At 42.6% G+C, this 19103-nt stretch overlaps 1 protein-coding gene and 1 long non-coding RNA gene across 3 annotated transcripts in view; one reads left to right on the top strand and one right to left on the bottom strand.

Annotated features, from left to right (window-relative positions):
- Window positions 1–6366: 6366 nt before the first annotated feature.
- Window positions 6367–19103, top strand: part of LOC311077544 (uncharacterized protein) — a 471588-nt gene continuing 458851 nt past the window's right edge. For both annotated transcript variants that reach the window (XM_084106074.1, XM_084106075.1), the window contains exons 1-3: window positions 6367–6453; window positions 17228–17284; window positions 17961–18017. In XM_084106074.1, coding sequence (XP_083962200.1) covers window positions 6426–6453; window positions 17228–17284; window positions 17961–18017 — 142 coding nt within the window. In that variant the 5' untranslated portion in view covers window positions 6367–6425. The remainder of the gene's footprint in view (window positions 6454–17227; window positions 17285–17960; window positions 18018–19103) is intronic.
- Window positions 12467–13533, bottom strand: LOC311077560. The gene is made up of 3 exons (XR_014604930.1): window positions 13405–13533; window positions 13194–13309; window positions 12467–13093 (listed from the first exon to the last, which is right to left on the bottom strand). It is a non-coding gene; the product is annotated as an uncharacterized lncRNA (long non-coding RNA).

The raw sequence follows: 19103 nt of genomic DNA, 5'->3' as shown, positions 1-19103 counted from the left end.
GAGTCGTTCGGTCCGAACTCAAGACATGCAGGGCTAACAGATAGCGCGTGCAAATCCCCCACACGTTTAACTGAAGACAGGGCTATCAGAAAAACGTTTTTAAGCGACAAGTACTTTAAATCCACGGATTCGAGCGGTTCAAAGGGAAAAGCCTTCAGGGCCTCCAGGACCAAGGACAGATCCCAAATAGGAACCGAGGGGGGCCGCGGGGGATTCATCCGTCTAGCTCCTCTGAGGAAGCGGATAATGAGCTCGTTCCTTCCTATTGCCCGGCCGCGCGTGGTCTCAGCGAACGCTGCAATAGCCGCCACATATACTTTGAGCGTGGAAGGGGACCTGCCCTTTTCCAACAGCTCTTGTAGGAAGGAAAGCACCCGCGGGACCCCGCATGCGCGTGGATCCAAGCTCTTAGTAGCGCACCATTTAGAAAACACTGACCATTTAGATGCGTAGAGCCGTCTCGTAGAGGGAGCTCTAGATTGTGTGATCGTGTTCACGACCCCTTCTGGCAGGTCAACGTGTATCCGTTGATCACCCATGGATGCAGAGACCAGCGCTCTGGATGGGGATGCCAGATCGATCCACCGGCTTGGGAGAGGAGATCCTTTCTCACCGGGATCGGCCATGGGGATGAGCGCGACAGCCTCACTAGCTCTGGGTACCAAGTCTGGTTCTCCCAGCGTGGGGCTATAAGAAACACTGAGTGGTGCGTTTCCCTGATCCTCGAAATGACCTGTGGCAACAGGGAGATCGGAGGAAAAGCATACAGCGGGAGGCTGGGCCATGTCTGGGACAGTGCGTCCTCGCTTTTCGAGAAAAATCTTCCGACGCAAAGAGGTCGATTTCCGCTCTGCCAAATAGGCGCCAGAGAAACTGGACTGTCTGGGGGTGCAGGGACCATTCTCCCGGGGGAATGTTGTCCCTGGACAGTCTGTCTGGACCGATATTCAAGTGGCCCGGCACGTGCGCGGCTCTCAGCGAGCGCAACGAGCGGTAAGCCCACACAAGAAGGCGTTCTGTCAGCTTGCACAGATTCCTGGATCTGACACCGCCCTGTCGGTTCACATAGGATACCACGGACATGTTGTCCGAGCGGACTAGCACATGGTGATCCTGTATGAATGGGAGGAAGCGCTTGAGCGCGTTCTCGACCTCTATCATCTCCAAACAGTTTATGTGGAGGCATTTTTCCTGGTCTGACCACAGGCCAAAAACCGGTTTGCCCTCGAACAGGGCGCCCCAACCTGAGGTGGAAGCGTCCGTCGAGATAACTTTGCGGTGTGAGATGGCTCCCATTGTCACTCCCCGCTGGTACCAGTCGGCCGCTAACCAGGGCTTCAGTGCTGAAACGCAGCTCTGAGTCACTCTGATTTGGATGCCGCCGGAAGCCCAGGCTCTGTGAGGCACTCGGGCATTCAGCCAGCGTTGTAGCGGGCGCATCCGCAAGAGACCCAGCTGAAGCACTGCTGCAGCTGAGGCCATACAACCCAGCAACCTCTGAAATGTTTTGAGAGGTGCGGTGCTGCCCGGCCGGAAGGACGCGGCCAGGCGTCGAATGCAGCGCGCGCGCTGTGTCGACAGGCGGGCCGTCATTGCCACAGAGTCCAGATCCAAACCCAGAAAAGAGGTTGATTGACTGGGCACTAGCGAGCTCTTGGTCCTATTGACCGTAAGCCCCAGGCTGTCCAAGTGGCTTAGAAGCACTGTTCTGTGGGCGATGAGTTCGGCCTCTGACTGTGCTAGAATCAGCCAATCGTCCAAGTAGTTCAGAATTCGCATTCCCCGACCCCTCAGGGGAGCGAGAGCCGTGTCCATGCACTTCATAAACGTACGGGGTGCCAGAGACAGGCCGAACGGCAGGACGGTGTACTGATATGCCTGACCGTCGAAGGCGAATCTCAAGAATGGCCTGTGACGGGGTATTATCTGGATCTGAAAGTACGCGTCTTTTAGATCGAGAGATATAAACCAGTCCCTCGGGCGAATCTGCGCGAGAATTTGTCTGGTTGTGAGCATTTTGAACGGTCTTTTCATAAGAGCCTTGTTCAAACGTCTCAGATCCAAAATCGGTCTGAGAGCTCCGTCCTTCTTGGGAACGAGGAAATAACGGCTGTAAAAGCCCGACTCGCTCATGGAAGGGGAAACCGGTTCTATAGCCCTTTTGCACAGAAGTGTGGCTATTTCTGCTCGAAGTAGATGTGCTACTTCCCCATTCACTCTGGTCTCGACACGCGCTTGAAAGCGCGGAGGGCGGCGAGCGAACTGCAGAGTATAGCCCTGTTTTACTGTGCTCAGCACCCATTCTGACGCGCCCGGAATAGCTTCCCACGCTTTCGCGTGTACAGCCAGGGGCAGAATGGCCTCCGGGCTCTGATCGCCGCTGATCGCGGGCTCGAGAGCTCGAAACGGAGGGGCGGGCGCGGCGCGCGCGCTCTCGGTGCTTAGATACGGCGGATCGCAGGCAGCGATAACTGGCCGTTTTACACACAGCGTCCCGGTGGCTTTGGACGGGGAACATACAGTGTGGGGCGCGACGCTTGAAAGCGTCGTTGGGGGCGAAGTATTCGAAAGGATGTGTGAGCGCGTGGGGGCGGGCACAGCATCTGTACTCGTAACATGACCGGTCGTGAGGGGTTGTGTAACAGAGCGGGCAGTGAGTAGGTGTGGGCACAGCGGGGTGGACACGTGACCTACTTTTAACGCTCGAGCAGCTTCTGCCTGCTTTATGCGAGCGGGCTCTGTGAGAAACACGGGGTTTATGGTGCTTGTGTGCAGAGGTGAACACAGATAAGAGGGCACATTTACTGCATTTGAAACACATACAGCGCGAGTCGCGCGACCAGGCATAATGCTCTTTTCGAGATATCTCTGGGTCGCCGTGAAAACGGCGGTTGTGTGCAGGCGAGAGGGTGAATTCACCGGCTCGTTGGCTGCGAGATGAGGGTCTGCAGTAACCGTAGCAACGGGGACTGACAGAGCGCGAAGCTTTGACGATGGTCCGGCCGCGGCGGGACACGATCGTCGCTTCTTTCCTCGGGCTAGGAGGTTTTTGCAGGCTCAGGCTTCACCGCGATCCTCTGCCGGGGTCCCCGGGGAGGAGGCGGCCTGACGCGGCTGGTCGAGCGAGAGCGAGGGCGGCCGCCCTGTCGTCGCTCCGAGGACTGAGGTCGAGCTGGGCGCTGGGCAGAGGTTTGCGCAGGCTGGTCACGAGGACGGCGTGCAGCAGGCCTGGAGCGCCGAGGCAGAAACAAATTCATAGCCTGTGTGGTCTTCTGAACCTCCGAAAAGCAGTCCACGATCCCGTTTACCGCTGGGCCGAACAGGCCGGTGGGGGAGAGGGGGGCGTTAAGGAACACCGCGCGCTCAGACTCCCTCATATCCGCGAGCGTGAGCCAGAGATGCCTCTCTGCGACAGTCAGAGAGGCCATGCACCGTCCAATGGCCTGGGCAGCGGATTTCGTGGCGCGAAGGGAGAGATCCGTCGCGCTCCTCAAATCCGTGATGGAAGCAGACTCCGAGCCCTTCTCATCCAGATCACGGAGGAGGTTAGCTTGGAGGATCTGCAGTATGGCCATAGAGTGGAGTGCAGAAGCAGCCTGTCCGGCGGCGGAGAAAGCGCGGCCGACGAGGGCTGATGTGGTCCTGCAAGCCTTAGACGGGAGGGCAGCCTTTGAGCGCCAACCAGAGGGCGGGCAAAGGTGCGCTGCGACCGCCTCTTCCACGAGGGGAATGGCATTATACCCCTTCTCAGCGGCGCCGTCAACCTGTGAGAGCGTCGATGAGGCGTGTGAAGAAACTCTCGCGGAGAATGGAGCATTCCACGATTTAGAGAGCTTGCTGTGAAGCTCAGGCAGGAAGGGCACGGTTCTGGCCGCTGGCTGTCGGTGGCGATGATGAAGAAAGCAGCCGTCGAGTCTGTTCGGTGCTGGCTCCTGAGGAGGAGACCAATCAAGGCCCAGCTGTTCAACAGCTCGCGTGAGGAGGCGTAAAAGTTCCGCGTCCTCGCCCGCTCGAGTACGGCCCGTCTCCTGGACTGAAGAGGAGGCAGTAGACCACTCCTCGCTGTCAGAGGCCAGGATGGAACAGCTGTCTGCGGCGCGTTCATCAAACTCGTCCGCCTCATCCCCTGAAGCGGCGGCGGCGCGGGCGGGAGCCGGCGGCTGCGCGGCCGGGAGGGGGGGCGGTAGAAGGCGAGAGGGAAGCTCGAGGGAGAGGATCCGGCGAGCTTCGAAGCGCCTCGTCGGTCTCCGGCGGTCGCTGTGAGCGGCGCTTCTTTTTGCGCGGCCCAGCAGGGACAGGCGGAGCGACATCCTGGTCGAAAACTTCAAGTCGAGCCCGCAGGGTCGACATTGAAAGTTCCTCGCACTCAGGGCAGCCGCCCGTGGAGAGTGCGGTGGCGGCGTGCTCGCGGCCCAGGCAGAGAGCGCAAATGAGGTGGCGGTCTCCGTTGCTGAGCGGAGCGCGGCACGAGCCGCAGGAAAAACGGGGCATTTTGAGAAAAACGCCCCGTGCTCTTTTAGATAGAGAGAAAAGTGTGTCGCAGTAGGCGAACACACAGCAGTAAAAGGATATGACGCCGGATAGCGTAGCAGGCACGGAAGGCTGAAGGCGGCGAAGGCGGCCGGCTTCTCCAGGCGCTGTCCTAGGCTTGCTGGTCGCTGGTTTCAACGGCGGCGGCTCTCAAGATCCAGCGATGCGAAGAGCTTCGCTGAAGACAAGAAAATCAGATTTTTTAGCCTCTGAGCACTGGTTATATACACGCTGGCCACACCCATTCTGACGGTTAGAAGGGTGTGGAGGGCGCAAAGCGCCCTCATTGGTGGCCACGTTTCAGAGTGCTCACTGATAGGCTTAAGCAGTTGCCGCCGAGCAGCCAATGAGCACGCTTATACAGCCTGCCTAGGTCTGCCGGCTGCCGCACTGCGTTGACAATGAATACAAAATTAAGGATAATTTTTTGGCTTCAGATCTCGAAGAAAGAAGACTTTCCCGATGCGTAAGCAACTTACGCAATACGAGAGAACCTCTCGTAAGAGAACTCAAAGTTTTACTAATTTCCTTATTTACATTTTTAGTTATCTGTGGTAAATTTTCAAAAAAATCCAAATTACCATCTTGGTCTTCTGAAATTTGACTTTTGTACAAATCTTTATAAAAATGTCCAGCTCTTTTTCTAATATCTGAGGGATTTGTCAATAAAAACCCTTTTTCCGACTGCAAGGCATGAATAAACTTTTTCTGACCATTCTTTTTTTCTAAACTGAAAAAGAATTTTGAAGGAGCATCAATTAATTCTGCACTTTGGAAACGTGATCTAATGATAGCACCTTTTGTTGTACAACCTAGCATAGCGGCTAACAAATTCTTTTTTTTTAATGTGTCATCGGCGTTCTCACTGGTTCGCGTTTTTGAAGTTTGCGCAGAAAGAACTTAAGAGTTTTCTGTTAAAACGTGTTAGCGGCCCCTCAGTTAATAACTAATGGTCTTTGTGACGGAAGTGAATCAATCAAACTAACTTTAGCTGGACAATAACTTTATTCTAGAGCTGCTATAAAGCCAAAACAATCTCTGTTACTTTCATTTCCTATTATCAATGTAAAGCTGCTTTGGAACAATCTACATTGTTAAAAGCGCTATATAAATTAAGATGACTATTTGTGCTGTACGAGGAGAGGCTTCAATCTCTGTATTCGCCCCAGAGTACTCCCTCGCATTCCTGGCTGTGGAAGGAACCAGCCAAACTCCATTTTCATCCTGTTACACACCCTTCCATCCTTAGACATACCGACGGATGTCCAAACGGGTCAAACCGCTGACTTTGTGCTGTCCAAAAAACAATGGCGGTCCGCCAGGTCATTGTTAGATATTTTCCTCTTCCTTTAAACAAATAACAGGCTAACTATTAAAACAGCTAAAGACCTTCAGGATAAAAAGTAACAGTCAACAGGAGATTTTCTTTTGGGAATTGCATATATCACAAACCTTCAAACAGCATAAAATAAATACTCAACAATTTTTTTTTTTGATCATCTGATCACATTTTCTCTTACTGTTCTTGCCATTACAAACTAACATTGAAATATAACATTACAATTAAGTTAATTAAGTTCAATTATCCTAAAATTTATATTTTTACAAATAATCCATATTTGTTTTGGTTGAATGTAAAAATATTAATTTTAGAATAATTGAACTTAATTAACTTAATTGTTTTGGACAAAATTAAGACTGTTAAACTTATTGAACTAAACGGCATTGTATTAACCTCATGTAATTAACTTAAGTTAATTGAAATAAATAATGTTACATAAATACAATGTAACCTAGTTCTCCCCTCAACAAAGAATAAAAAGACAAGTCCCTCCCCTATTTTCCTCTGGTGGTCCTTTCCATAAGTGCCGAACGGTCCCTAACTGTTTTTGAACATGGAGCTAAAATGGAAACTTCTTTTGGGTGAGTAGCCTATATTGTTTTACTCTGTTCACATCTGAAGTGTATTTCTGACACACTTTAGCTGGATTAGTAGTCAGACAGCAGCTGGGAACATGTGTCAAAGACCACTAGTACAGAACTGTGCCTGTCTGTGTTAAACAAGACTTCTTCTTTAAGATCAATGATTTCTGTTGTTATAAACTTGAAACCAGAGAGACTTTGAGGATATTATTCACAACCCAGTATCAGTTTCTTTCTAATACACCAACACACCCAGAAACCGCCCCAGTGTAAGAAAGACTGACACTGTGGAAATGATTGTGAAATAGTGCATAAAAGAGTTTTTTTTTTTGACCACTCACATGAGTACAGCACATGATTTGATTTTTGATTTGATTTATTTTATTTTCACAACAAAAGCATAAAAAACAGTGTTATACGTTTACAAAAATGTAAATACCCATATACATGCTCACGATCCCGATCGAAGGTCTGGAGGAGCTGTCTGTATATTAAATACAAGTTATTCTCTGTCTGCAGCTTTTATGACATGCTGCATCAATTATTTCAGAAAATATTTTGTCACCAGAAGCCAAATTAGCTACAAAAATGACCGTTTTTATTTACAGCCATGAGGCTCAATGTTTTACAATTTCCTCTGTCTCATACAGGTATACAACAGAAAACAAAATATAGCTTCGTTAAAGTGGCACTCAAAATTACAATTTCATATTCGCAATAAATCAGTACAGGTTGTCTTTAACATCTGAACTAAAGTACATGGTATGCAGATTAACACCGAAGTTTAACAAACTTTAAAAATGCAGCAAATATTTGGAAAAGGCTAAAATGTGCAATATCTTATCACTGAACATACAGGCTAGAGTTTGGTAGATATCTCCGCTATATCTCCGTCTTTAGGACATTTACCAACACGCTCCCTTCAACTACAAGCAAAAGTGATTAAAATACATTGAACGTCATATACAAATGAATTTGTTTAAGAAATCAAAACCAATATGTATCGCTGAGAGATATGGGCTGGGTTTCCCGAAACCTTCTTAACGCTACGTCGTTCTTAAATTACACCTTAAAGTCGGCATGAAATCAAATTTGACAAATCTTCTTTTTATATGTAATATTGTAGTGTTTATTATAAATGATTTATCTGTGCACTTCATTATTTTTTTTAAATTCATGTACCCTTATAATCTTTAATCAAAAACATTACCCTTCCCTCCCCCCTCGAAACGACCTCTCTTCTCTTTTGGTCACGTGCCATGGCGAAAGGGTGCGGCCAGAGCCGATGAGGGTGCGGCTATCGGTGTCTGTCTCGTTTCTGCTCTCGAGGGTGAACTTGACTCATCTTGGTTCGCGGGAGGCTCATATAAATATGAGCTGATTCCTGCCTGAAAATTTAGCTGCTCGTCCTCGTCGCCGGGCTCCTCAATAAAAAATCCTTCATGGGAAGGTAACGGTGGGGAGTCCGGTGGAGAGAAATCCTCCACAACTGAATGTAAACTGGCATTCAAATCTGCCTCCATTTTGTTTGCAACGCCCAACCTCCAACGATCCAATCAATTCCCGAAGAACGAAATCAAGCCCCGCCCTACATTTTTTTCTAATTTCAGAAGCCGTTTCACTCGGATATACGTCACAACAAGGAAAAAATGACAATCTCAACTTCCGTTTCATGCCGACTTTAAGCTGTACCTTATCGTTAATACGTGTTTCCCGAAACGTTCTTAGTTAAGTATACCTTCTGTAAGTCATACGTTCGGAAGGTTGGTCTGGACCACTCTTAGCTTTACCTTATCACTGTTGCAGGTCTATATGAATATAATTCTGAAGTTTTAATACACCGAGACAGTGTTCATTTAGGCCAGTGTTACTCATTGTGCGGCTCGCCAAGCTTTAATGTGTGGCTCGCATGGCGGTAAATATAATATGATAATGCATTCACTAGAGACATTTCATAAAAACATTAATAACAAGTAGGGCTTTAACATAACCCGTTAAAAACTAAAAGTGTCAGCTCTATTACAAATAACTTCGATCGAATTGAAAGGGGTGGTTTATCAAGAGAACGTGAAAAAACTTGATCGATTGAAAACCGAAACTGAAAGGACGACGTATGACGCGCTGAACGAGCTGTTCTCCTGATAAATAAATAAGTGTCATATAAATGAGTATCCTCTCATTCTATAATTCTCCTTTCACTCAGCATCTGTGAAGTGAAGCAGGACAACGGCTCACCAGTCCTTGTTTCAGATTATCATACAGACGAGACGACTGGTTTAGGGCATTTTTACTGCGTGAAAAATACAAACAGCACGGCACAACGGTTGTTCATATTCCGATTTGAATCTATTGACTTATAAACACGCACATCAACCCGATCATGTATCACATCACGATGTTTAGCGTTCATGTAAACTACAATACATTCAGATTCATCAATCAGAATGAATTCAGTCCGACTGAAACAAAAGTTGTGCATGTAAATATCCAGTCTCTGCAGAGAAGCCAGTTATATGGCGGTCTTTCCAGCTCTTAAAGGTGCTCTAAGTGATGTCACGCGTTTATTTAGGCCAAAATATTTTTTGTCACATACAGCAAACATCTCCTCACCATCCGCTAGCTGCCTGTCCCCTGAACACACTGTAAAAAAACGCGGTCTCTCTAGACACCACAGGCTCCACAAACAGCAACAAAAACAAACTGGTCTCACACACACCACGAAAACATAACAAACTGTCCCAGCCAATAACTGTCAAGAATGATTTGGGGGTGGGGTTTGGGGGGTTAGTGCGCGGATGAGGAGGAGGGAGGGTCTAGCTAGCCTCCGTTTTGTTTGACAGTAGTTCGAACATCAACAAGAAGTGACGTCACCCAACATCACTTAGAGCACCTTTAACACTGCATGTGCTCTTGGATGGTTAGATAGGCCTACGAGATGGGCTAATGTAGAAAAAAATAACTTAAGGTCATTCTGGGATGAATATTTTCTGGAAATCCTTTTTTTTTCATTAAAGGAAATCATCTTGTCTCAGTTACAAATTTGACTGATAAATCATAAATAATGTTGTTTTTTTTCACCCTTTTGTATTTATTGCATTGCATATTGTAACTTTTTATATACTTTGCGGTAAATGGCTCTCCTACTGACTTTGTCCTATCAGTGCGGCTCTCATGAAAAAAATAGTGAAGACTACTGATTTAGGCTAATTCAAGTGTTTTCATGCAAAAAATAAAATTGTCAATCACACTGATTGTTGTTAGAATTTTAATTATATTATTATTATATATTATATTATTAATTTAATAAAAGAGCGCTTTTAAAGGCCAGTGAAAGTTCTATTCGGACGCTAATATTGTTTCTCATGGGCTCGTCCGGTATTTTAAACATTTACAGGGGTAAGTAATAATAATATCAGTGTTTTTTCTCACCCAACCCGCGTAAAAATCCCTGGCCAAATTAGTACCTACTGTTTTTTGACAAACAGGTCGTAGGCTATGTTAATTTAATTGCCATCTGAATCCACATCTCCGAGTTTACAAGAAGAGTTCCAGGATTGTATAAAACTCCCAGCATGCACTCCTGCATGAATAAATAAATACAAATAAATTATTGCCACCATTGATGAGAGACATATGCAGATTTTTGATATTTCTGTGTTTCTACAAGACATTGTAGCTCTGTTTAAGGCTGTGCATTATGTGTTAAAACATTATCATTGTAATTTATTACTATGGTTTCAAAGTGGTGGTAATATAACACTTTTGCAACAGAATTAAAAACTGAAAGAGATTTAGTGTATGAACAGGCTATACCATGATTTTTTCAACATAATCAGTATAACTGCAATAATTCAAAAAACTGTGTGTGCACAAGTGCAAAGACACATGTCATTCGGCCAATGAAATACTAATATTAAAATGTCAAGGGTCAGCATCCCAACTAAAGCAAACACTGATCTCTATAATGGTAACTTCAAACCAAACATTTTCAATTAAACATCTCAATAACAACTTCTGTAGATGTATGACAGAAATAAAGTCATACTGTTAATAATAAGTGTAATAATGTGTAATGGCTGGACGTCAGTTGTAGTTCTTGTGTTTCTCTATTTTCTGTTCTTGTGTTTCTCTTTCCTTCAGTGATTCTGCTTGTTAACAGCAGGTGTTCATCAGTAATGCTCAACAATAACTTATTTCACTTATTCACTTCATTATTCAACATATTCACTTAATTATCTCACTGCAACACTGCGTCAATGTTACTTTTTACTCTTTGTAGTGTGGATTTTCCTGTAGGGTTGAAAGGGTTAACAGTGTAAGATAAAAAGACACACCCACAAAATGTAATAAACTGTAAGTTATAAAACAGGTTTATACTGGCAACACTGTTGCCAGTAGTTTACTGTAAAATGTATTTTTTGGGTCTCCATTGTGCTTTAGAGTAGAGCCTGTGCTTCAGTCCAGGAGAAGATCTACAAACATTGATGATTTGCTGCATGTTGCTTTATTTAACAGGCGGTGACTGTGTAGATGCTGTTCAAGTGGAAATCTTTTTACGTTAAATAGTTTTGTTGTGGTTTCAAATGAAATAAGTTCACAGTAATACTTTGCTCACCTTATTAATGCATTATAAATTTTAGTTAATACATTTAAATGACAGTTGGTCAATTTAAGGCAGTCGGTTTCTGCAAGTGTAATTAGTTAACTTGAGTTTTAATTTATTTTTTATTAATTTGCATTTTTACAGAAACAAACTGTAGATTACAGTAAAGAACTGTACAATTAACAGTATTTTACTGGCAACAGTGTTGCCAGTATTTTACTGTAAAACAACCCGGGAAGGTATAACAGTGTAAAGGAATCACTCACATTGGCTGTGCACTTGTAATAATGACACATCAAGGATGTTAAGAGGGTAAAAGCAGGTTTAAAACTTGCCCCATTGAAGTCAACAGAGTGCAAATTTTAAAAAGAGGATAACACGGTGTAGGCAACACTGATTTTTGTCGTTGTTCTCTGTACTGACAGCACTCCACATTTACAAAAAAATGAGCTCAATGTTAAAATTGACCGGAGTTCTCCTTTAAGAGTGTGGTACACACTGCATGACACATCATACAGTGCTCGCTGTTCCTGCCAGAGTTCAGCGAGTTTATCTTCCTTGTCAATAGTCCAAATTCGCCGTGGCGGTGGCGCTGCCATTTTCGTCCTTCTTCTTCTGTGGTTTTCCTCAGCTCCTGATTGGTCAAATTCAGAGCCATCGACAAATCGGCTCATTCAACCGCACACACCTCACGAATTCAAGCCGACAGCTCCCGAACTTTCGGGAGGTGCTCGGCTCAGCTTGTATTTTCCTCGCACACGATACGAGCCGCAACATGCGAGAATAACCGATTTCCACACGATTTCTCCCGAGTGAAAAAAATCATCTGCGAGCTCGTAAAACAGCAAAAAATCGCACCGTGTACGCCCGCCTTTACAGGAAACACAGAGGGTTTTACGATCAAGAGAGAGACAATGGGGAGACAGAAACAATCTTCCATGCAGACTTCGCTGCATTAATCAGAAACTAACTGATCTAGAAATGAACGTGCATCCCAGAAACTGTGTGAATGATTGTGATGCACTGCATGAAAAGAGGTGTATCTGGACCAGTATACTCCTGTATACACTGCTGAAATTCGGAAGAATCCAGGAGTATACTGGCCGGATAGCTCAAATTCCATGGGTCTGTATATATCCGTATACATCCAAAATGATACCAAATCGGATGTATGTTGTGGACGTATACTTCCGTGCTACAGCCATTTGTTGCCATGGCAAGTAATCTCCTCAAAGCTTTTTTTCAAGAGAACATTTTCACACCTTTGCGCACCTTTCAGCCTTCCCCCCTATTGGTCCTTTTCTTTTAAAACCACTCCCATTACCCAGACCACTATTGGAGGACAGGACACATTGAAAACCCAGGAAAGTGATTTGATTGGTTACTTTTAGAACATAGCCCACACTAGGCCTTTTCGCACAGTGATTTGATTGGTTATAGGCCAGCTATGCAGATATTGCTCAGTATACACTAAACCCCCCTTACCCCAATTTTAATACATTCAAATATAATTTTAAAAACACACACAAAGAACAATGAGAAAGTCTGACATTTTTATTAAGGTAAATAAAACATTCCAAAGAGCATTATAAACAAGCATTAAAAAGGAATGGGGGAACAAAAATATTTTAAGGGATGAAAATGTAAAGGAACAAAAACAAATATAACATGAACATTCCAAAGAACATTATAAACATACAAAACGTGGAGATAAGCAACATGCACATCAAAAAGGAACAAATATAGGCTACAAAGTATACAATATAAAACGAGATTAATAAATAAGAAATATAGAAATTAAAGTGTATATAAAATATATGTAAATATTCATTTTTTCAAACTGCCATGATGCGCTGGTGGTGTGACGTAGCGTGGGTCAGCCTCTAGTCTGGTTTGTAGTGCAGAGAGCAGATAACTAATAATAATACTAATACTAATAACAATAGCATCTCCATCAGACATCAGTTCTATTGTTGCAGTCTTCCCCAGTTCCCTTTCTGTGTTGGTTTGTACAACACTGGACCTGGTCTCCAGCAACTGCAAAACATGACAGTAATTTAACCACTAAAACACAGAGAGGAGGACAGTTACATTCTGAAAAAAAAAAAAAAACTTCTTAACCAGTTTCTTAACTTACCCATCTCTTTCGTTGACGGTTCTTTGCAATGTTCCTCATAGTGTTTATTTGCTGGGCCTTTTCAGGCTGAGCCAAAGAATACTTCCTCCGCAAAGTCTCAAAATATGTCTTGCAACCTGTTAAATAAATCATAAATAAATGTAAACTAAGTAGCCAATAAAACTAAGTAAAACAGAGGACATTAAAATGATTACAACATCTTTAAGATTACCTTTTGCACATTCAGGGTCAACGTCTGTAAAAGTTGTCCTTAATTCTTCGAAGAGGTACAGTGAGGAAAATAAGTATTTGAACACCCTGCTATTTTGCAAGTTCTCCCACTTAGAAATCATGGAGGGGTCTGAAATTGTCATCGTAGGTGCATGTCCACTGTGAGAGACATAATCTAAAAAAAAAAATCCAGAAATCACAATGTATGATTTTTTAACTATTTATTTGTATGATACAGCTGCAAATTAGTATTTGAACACCTGAGAAAATCAATGTTAATATTTGGTACAGTAGCCTTTGTTTGCAATCAAACGTTTCCTGTAGTTTTTCACCAGGTTTGCACACACTGCAGGAGGGATTTTGGCCCACTCCTCCACACAGATCTTCTCTAGATCAGTCAGGTTTCTGGGCTGTCGCTGAGAAACACGGAGTTTGAGCTCCCTCCAAAGATTCTCTATTGGGTTTAGGTCTGGAGACTGGCTAGGCCAAGCCAGAACCTTGATATGCTTCTTACAGAGCCACTCCTTGGTTATCCTGGCTGTGTGCTTCGGGTCATTGTCATGTTGGAAGACCCAGCCTCGACCCATCTTCAATGCTCTAACTGAGGGAAGGAGGTTGTTCCCCAAAATCTCGCAATACATGGCCCCGGTCATCCTCTCCTTAATACAGTGCAGTCGCCCTGTCCCATGAGCAGAAAAACACCCCCAAAGCATGATGCTACCACCCCCATGCTTCACAGTAGGGATGGTGTTCTTGGGATGGTACTCATCATTCTTCTTCCTCCAAACACGTTTAGTGGAATTATGACCAAAAAGTTCTATTTTGGTCTCATCTGACCACATGACTTTCTCCCATGACTCCTCTGGATCATCCAAATGGTCATTGGCAAACTTAAGACGGGCCTTGACATGTGCTGGTTTAAGCAGGGGAACCTTCAGTGCCATGCATGATTTCAAACCATGACGTCTTAGTGTATTACCAACAGTAACCTTGGAAACGGTGGTCCCAGCTCTTTTCAGGTCATTGACCAGCTCCTCCCGTGTAGTTCTGGGCTGATTTCTCACCTTTCTTAGGATCATTGAGACCCCACGAGGTGATATCTTGCATGGAGCCCCAGTCCGAGGGAGATTGACAGTCATGTTTAGCTTCTTCCATTTTCTAATGATTGCTCCAACAGTGGACCTTTTTTCACCAAGCTGCTTGGCAATTTCCCCGTAGCCCTTTCCAGCCTTCTGGAGGTGTACAATTTTGTCTCTAGTGTCTTTGGACAGCTCTTTGGTCTTGGCCATGTTAGTAGTTGGATTCTTACTGATTGTATGGGGTGGACAGGTGTCTTTATGCAGCTAACGACCTCAAACAGGTGCATCTAATTTAGGATAATAAATGGAGTGAAGGTGGACATTTTAAAGGCAGACTAACAGGTCTTTGAGGGTCAGAATTCTAGCTGATAGACAGGTGTTCAAATACTTATTTGCAGCTGTATCATACAAATAAATAGTTAAAAAATCATACATTGTGATTTCTGGATTTTTTTTTTAGATTATGTCTCTCACAGTGGACATGCACCTACGATGACAATTTCAGACCCCTCCATGATTTCCAAGTGGGAGAACTTGCAAAATAGCAGGGTGTTCAAATACTTATTTTCCTCACTGTAAGTGGTCACAGCCAGGTTATGTGATGAATTTATTCTGGGGGAAAAAGTTGCAGGCATCATTAATGAAATTCAGTTTTGGTATTTCAAATCCATATAGTAGTAGATTAAACTAACATTCGGTAATATTAAGTGCAATAGTGTGTAATGGCTCGAAGTCAGTAGTTCTTTTGTTTCTCTTTTTTCTGTACTTCTTGTTTCTCTTTCCTTCAATGATTCTGCTTATTAACATCAGGTGTCACCACTAATGGCCAATCATCACTTAATTAATCACTTAATTATCTCATTAACTTCAACACTGCTTCAGTGTTAATTTTTAACACTCTGTAGTTGGACCTATATGTACACCGAGGAGTGTTAATTTAACACTGGGGATTTTGCTGTGTACTGTTCCGTGTTACTCTGAACCGCTTTCTCCCAAATACATCCGGCAAACATCAAATTACACAGGAGTTTACCATGCCCGGATATTGCCGGATTTGAGTCTTTTCATGCAGTGATGTTTTGTGTCCTATTATGTATACACCATGGTATGTATTTTATCATACAACCAACGGTCAATGTAACCTTACCTGTATCATGTCTCCTATCTAATTACTCCTCATTTGATGACTCACGCTTTGATGTACATCACCTTCTCTTAGAATGCAGTGGGGATTTGTTATATCTATCTGAGTATTAATTAACACAAAAAGAGGGCTTGAGACAGCGCCGTAAATCTTTCCCACAAAGGAAACTCCTGCCAGAAATTCCCTCTTTCTGATTGGTTTAAGACTTAAGCAAACTTTTCTAGTGACTGGTCACATCTAAATTTTTAAATTGGCCCAAGTGCAATTCTTGTTGCAATAGTCTGTTAACATTGGCTCAATGAGAAATAATACGTCAGACTAATTGAAAAATTTAGATGTGATGATCAGTCACTAGAAATTTTTGACTTGGAGATGTAATTTTTTTTTACAGTGTATTGATGTATTTGTCAAGTGTAAGATTTGGCCAGGCTTCTTAATACATATGAGCAACATTATATTTGGGTATTTTGACTCAGACCCCACAAATGAAAATATCTGTTTTGTTATTAATTTAGTTATTTTCCTTAGCAAATTCTACATTCACAAATGCACATTTTCAAACTGTAAACCTGTCTTCTCTGTCTTCTTAAAAGAAGTAGAAAATTATCTAAATATGATTTCAGTATCTACTAATAAGAAAGCTATAAGGACTGTTATAATTTGCACTGCCTTTGATTTCTTCATGTGAACATCTCTATGTGATGTAATCTGGCCCTACCTCTTTTTTTGTCCTATTTACTGTTGTCTCCTTTATTATTGTTTTGGTTGATATTATGGGATGTATACTTTCTCTTTTGTATGTTTCCGTTCTCAGCATTAATACAAAAAAATAAAAATAAAAAAAAAGAGCAGGAACTGAGAAAACACCATCAAAAAAATAAAAATAAATAGACAGATAGATTAAAAAAATAAACACTGGATGGATTTTTATCATTTTATGATGGTTGTGTCAGGCACTGCCAACACACATTTCAGTACAATCAACTTGTAAAAGTGCATGTACCATTATATGACCACTTTAATGAGATAATTAAGTTATTCATTGAGTGATGATTGTTTGATTATTGAAGAAACCTGACGTTAACAAGCAGAATCACTGAAGAAAAAAACAAAACAAAATAACTACAACTGACTTAAACACTTTTAATGTGAAATCAACTGGAAAAAAATGAAATATCTATTTCAAACCAGACTGACTTTTTTTCTGTCATTCATCTGAGAATTAGCAGAGGTTTAGATGTTAATGATTTATTGAAAATGTTTGTTTTTTATTGAATCAGAGTTTCTTTTGGTTGTGCGATCTTAGCTTTTTATATCAGTATGACACACACATCATACTTCATATAGATACTGTAGAGCTGCAATGGTGCTTTTTTGTTAGTTTGAACAGAAAAGGCTTGAGAGTTTCATTAAGTGGAAAAGATGTGTGAGATTAATAATTTCTAGGATAGACAATACAATATTCTGTGAAAGAAAAAGTCATGATGGCAGAACTTTCATTTTTGGGTGAACTATTATTTTAAGTACAAACTTATATTTATATGTTTATTTTATTGTGTCCTAAACATGTTGATTCATTTGTATTTATAATTATTTTTTAGATGTCTTAAGACTGTACTTGGCCTTTTCAACTGTCTCACCGGCGACGACTGCAATAGGTAATGTACACTGAAAATATGTTTTGTCATTTCAACTTAGAAAATGTACTTCATGTGGAAACATCTACAATAACTGGTTGAAATGTTGAAATGAAATAAATTATTTAAGATTACAGATTATAACTGATTTCAACCAACCTAAAAAAAAACAAGGTTTTATTGAAGCATAACTGTCAGTAGATGAAATAAAGTAACACTCAAAAATTGGACAGGAAATATAGGCCTATATTAAAATATTAAATATTATTATGAATATCTTATTCTTCATTCAGTTCTGAACAGAATCAGATTTGTTTAACGCTTATCAAAATAGAGTAGTGCTACAGCGCTATTATTATCAGAGCATGTGAGCAGCAAGCAGGGAGAGGACGAGTGAATGAGAGGATAGCGTCATTTACCAGTGTTGCTCAGCACTGCTACACACACCGTGTTAAAGCACAGAAGATCTGCAAACAGAAACAAGTCCAGAGAAATTTTCCAGAGCACATTTTTAAGCAGACTTTGCTTTTACACACACCACGGAGAGCACACACACACACATACACAGCAGAGAGCACAGCGCACACACACAGCGGAGAGTACACACACACACACAGTGGAGAGCACACACACAGCGAAGAGCACACACACATATTTGTGTTTCTGTTCATTAATCACTATTCATCCAAACTTTCAGACACTGGCAGCATTAACACCAGCCCTACAGCTGTCACACCAGTGGCCATCTCACCTGGTAATGTTACACACTGTGTCTCTATTGGCTTATTTTCTGAGTGTTTTCTAATGTGTGGAGGCTACAGATCAGGGCTGCACTTCCCAAAATCATCATAAGCCTAAGTTGATTGTAGAACAACTGACACAATGGTATCTATGATCAACTTAGGCTTACGATGCTTTTAGGAAACGCTGCTCGATATATATATTAGGGCTGGGCGATATATCGTTTGACATTGTTATGCGCATCTCGTCAGTAAAGCCGGTTCCTTGATTAGTAGTAAATCGCCATCACCTGCTTTCAGATGGAGCGGCATTACTCCGCAGCAAAAACTCCAGTGTTAAATTAATACTCCTGGGAGTGTATATGAGTCCACACTCAAGAGTGTTAAAGTGTTAAAATATGAGTGTTAAATTAACACTCAAGCGTGTTAAAGTTAATGAGATAATTAAGTGATTAATTTAGTGGTGACTGAGCATTATTGAAGACACCTGATGTTAACAAGCAGAATCACTGAAGGAGAAAATCACAAATTGTCACGATATGAATGCCTGTGTGCGTTTTACTTTCGCTTTTGAATTAGCGCCAATTCGGTGGCAGCAGTTGCTTGAATGGTGGGTTCATTATTATTCTTAATAAAAACAGAGGCACAACAACAACAAAACAGTACAATGACAAACACGCTTAAAAAGGGGCTGTTCCATTTCACTTTGAAGCCAAATTTTCCTCCATCGTCTTAAACGGTGAAACCTGACTCCTGCTGCTGATCTGTGCTGTGACTCGCGTCCAACGCTGCATTGAGTAGACACGTTCAGTTTTTAATTGTACTGTTTTTTATTGTATTGTCTGTTCTCTAACTGAACTAAATAATTTGTACTACTATAAAAAATCCCCAAAAATCTAAACGACGGTGGGGGGCGGTGCCACGGTGTGCAAGTGATATAAACGGTGTTGCGGCTGAAAAGACCTTATAATTATATAATTATTAATCAAAGCATTTTTTTCACAACACAGTAGTTCTCTTCACTATGAAAATACCACACTCAAAAAAAAATTGTGTCTAAACATAAGATTTATGTATTTAAATTGCATGTAAAATTTCCA

This window comes from Abramis brama (genome assembly GCF_963993115.1).
Source record: "Abramis brama genome assembly, chromosome: 2".
Classification (NCBI taxonomy): Eukaryota; Metazoa; Chordata; class Actinopteri; order Cypriniformes; family Leuciscidae; genus Abramis; species Abramis brama.
Note: the sequence above shows the minus strand (reverse complement) of the source record. Positions and strands in the feature narration are given on the sequence as shown.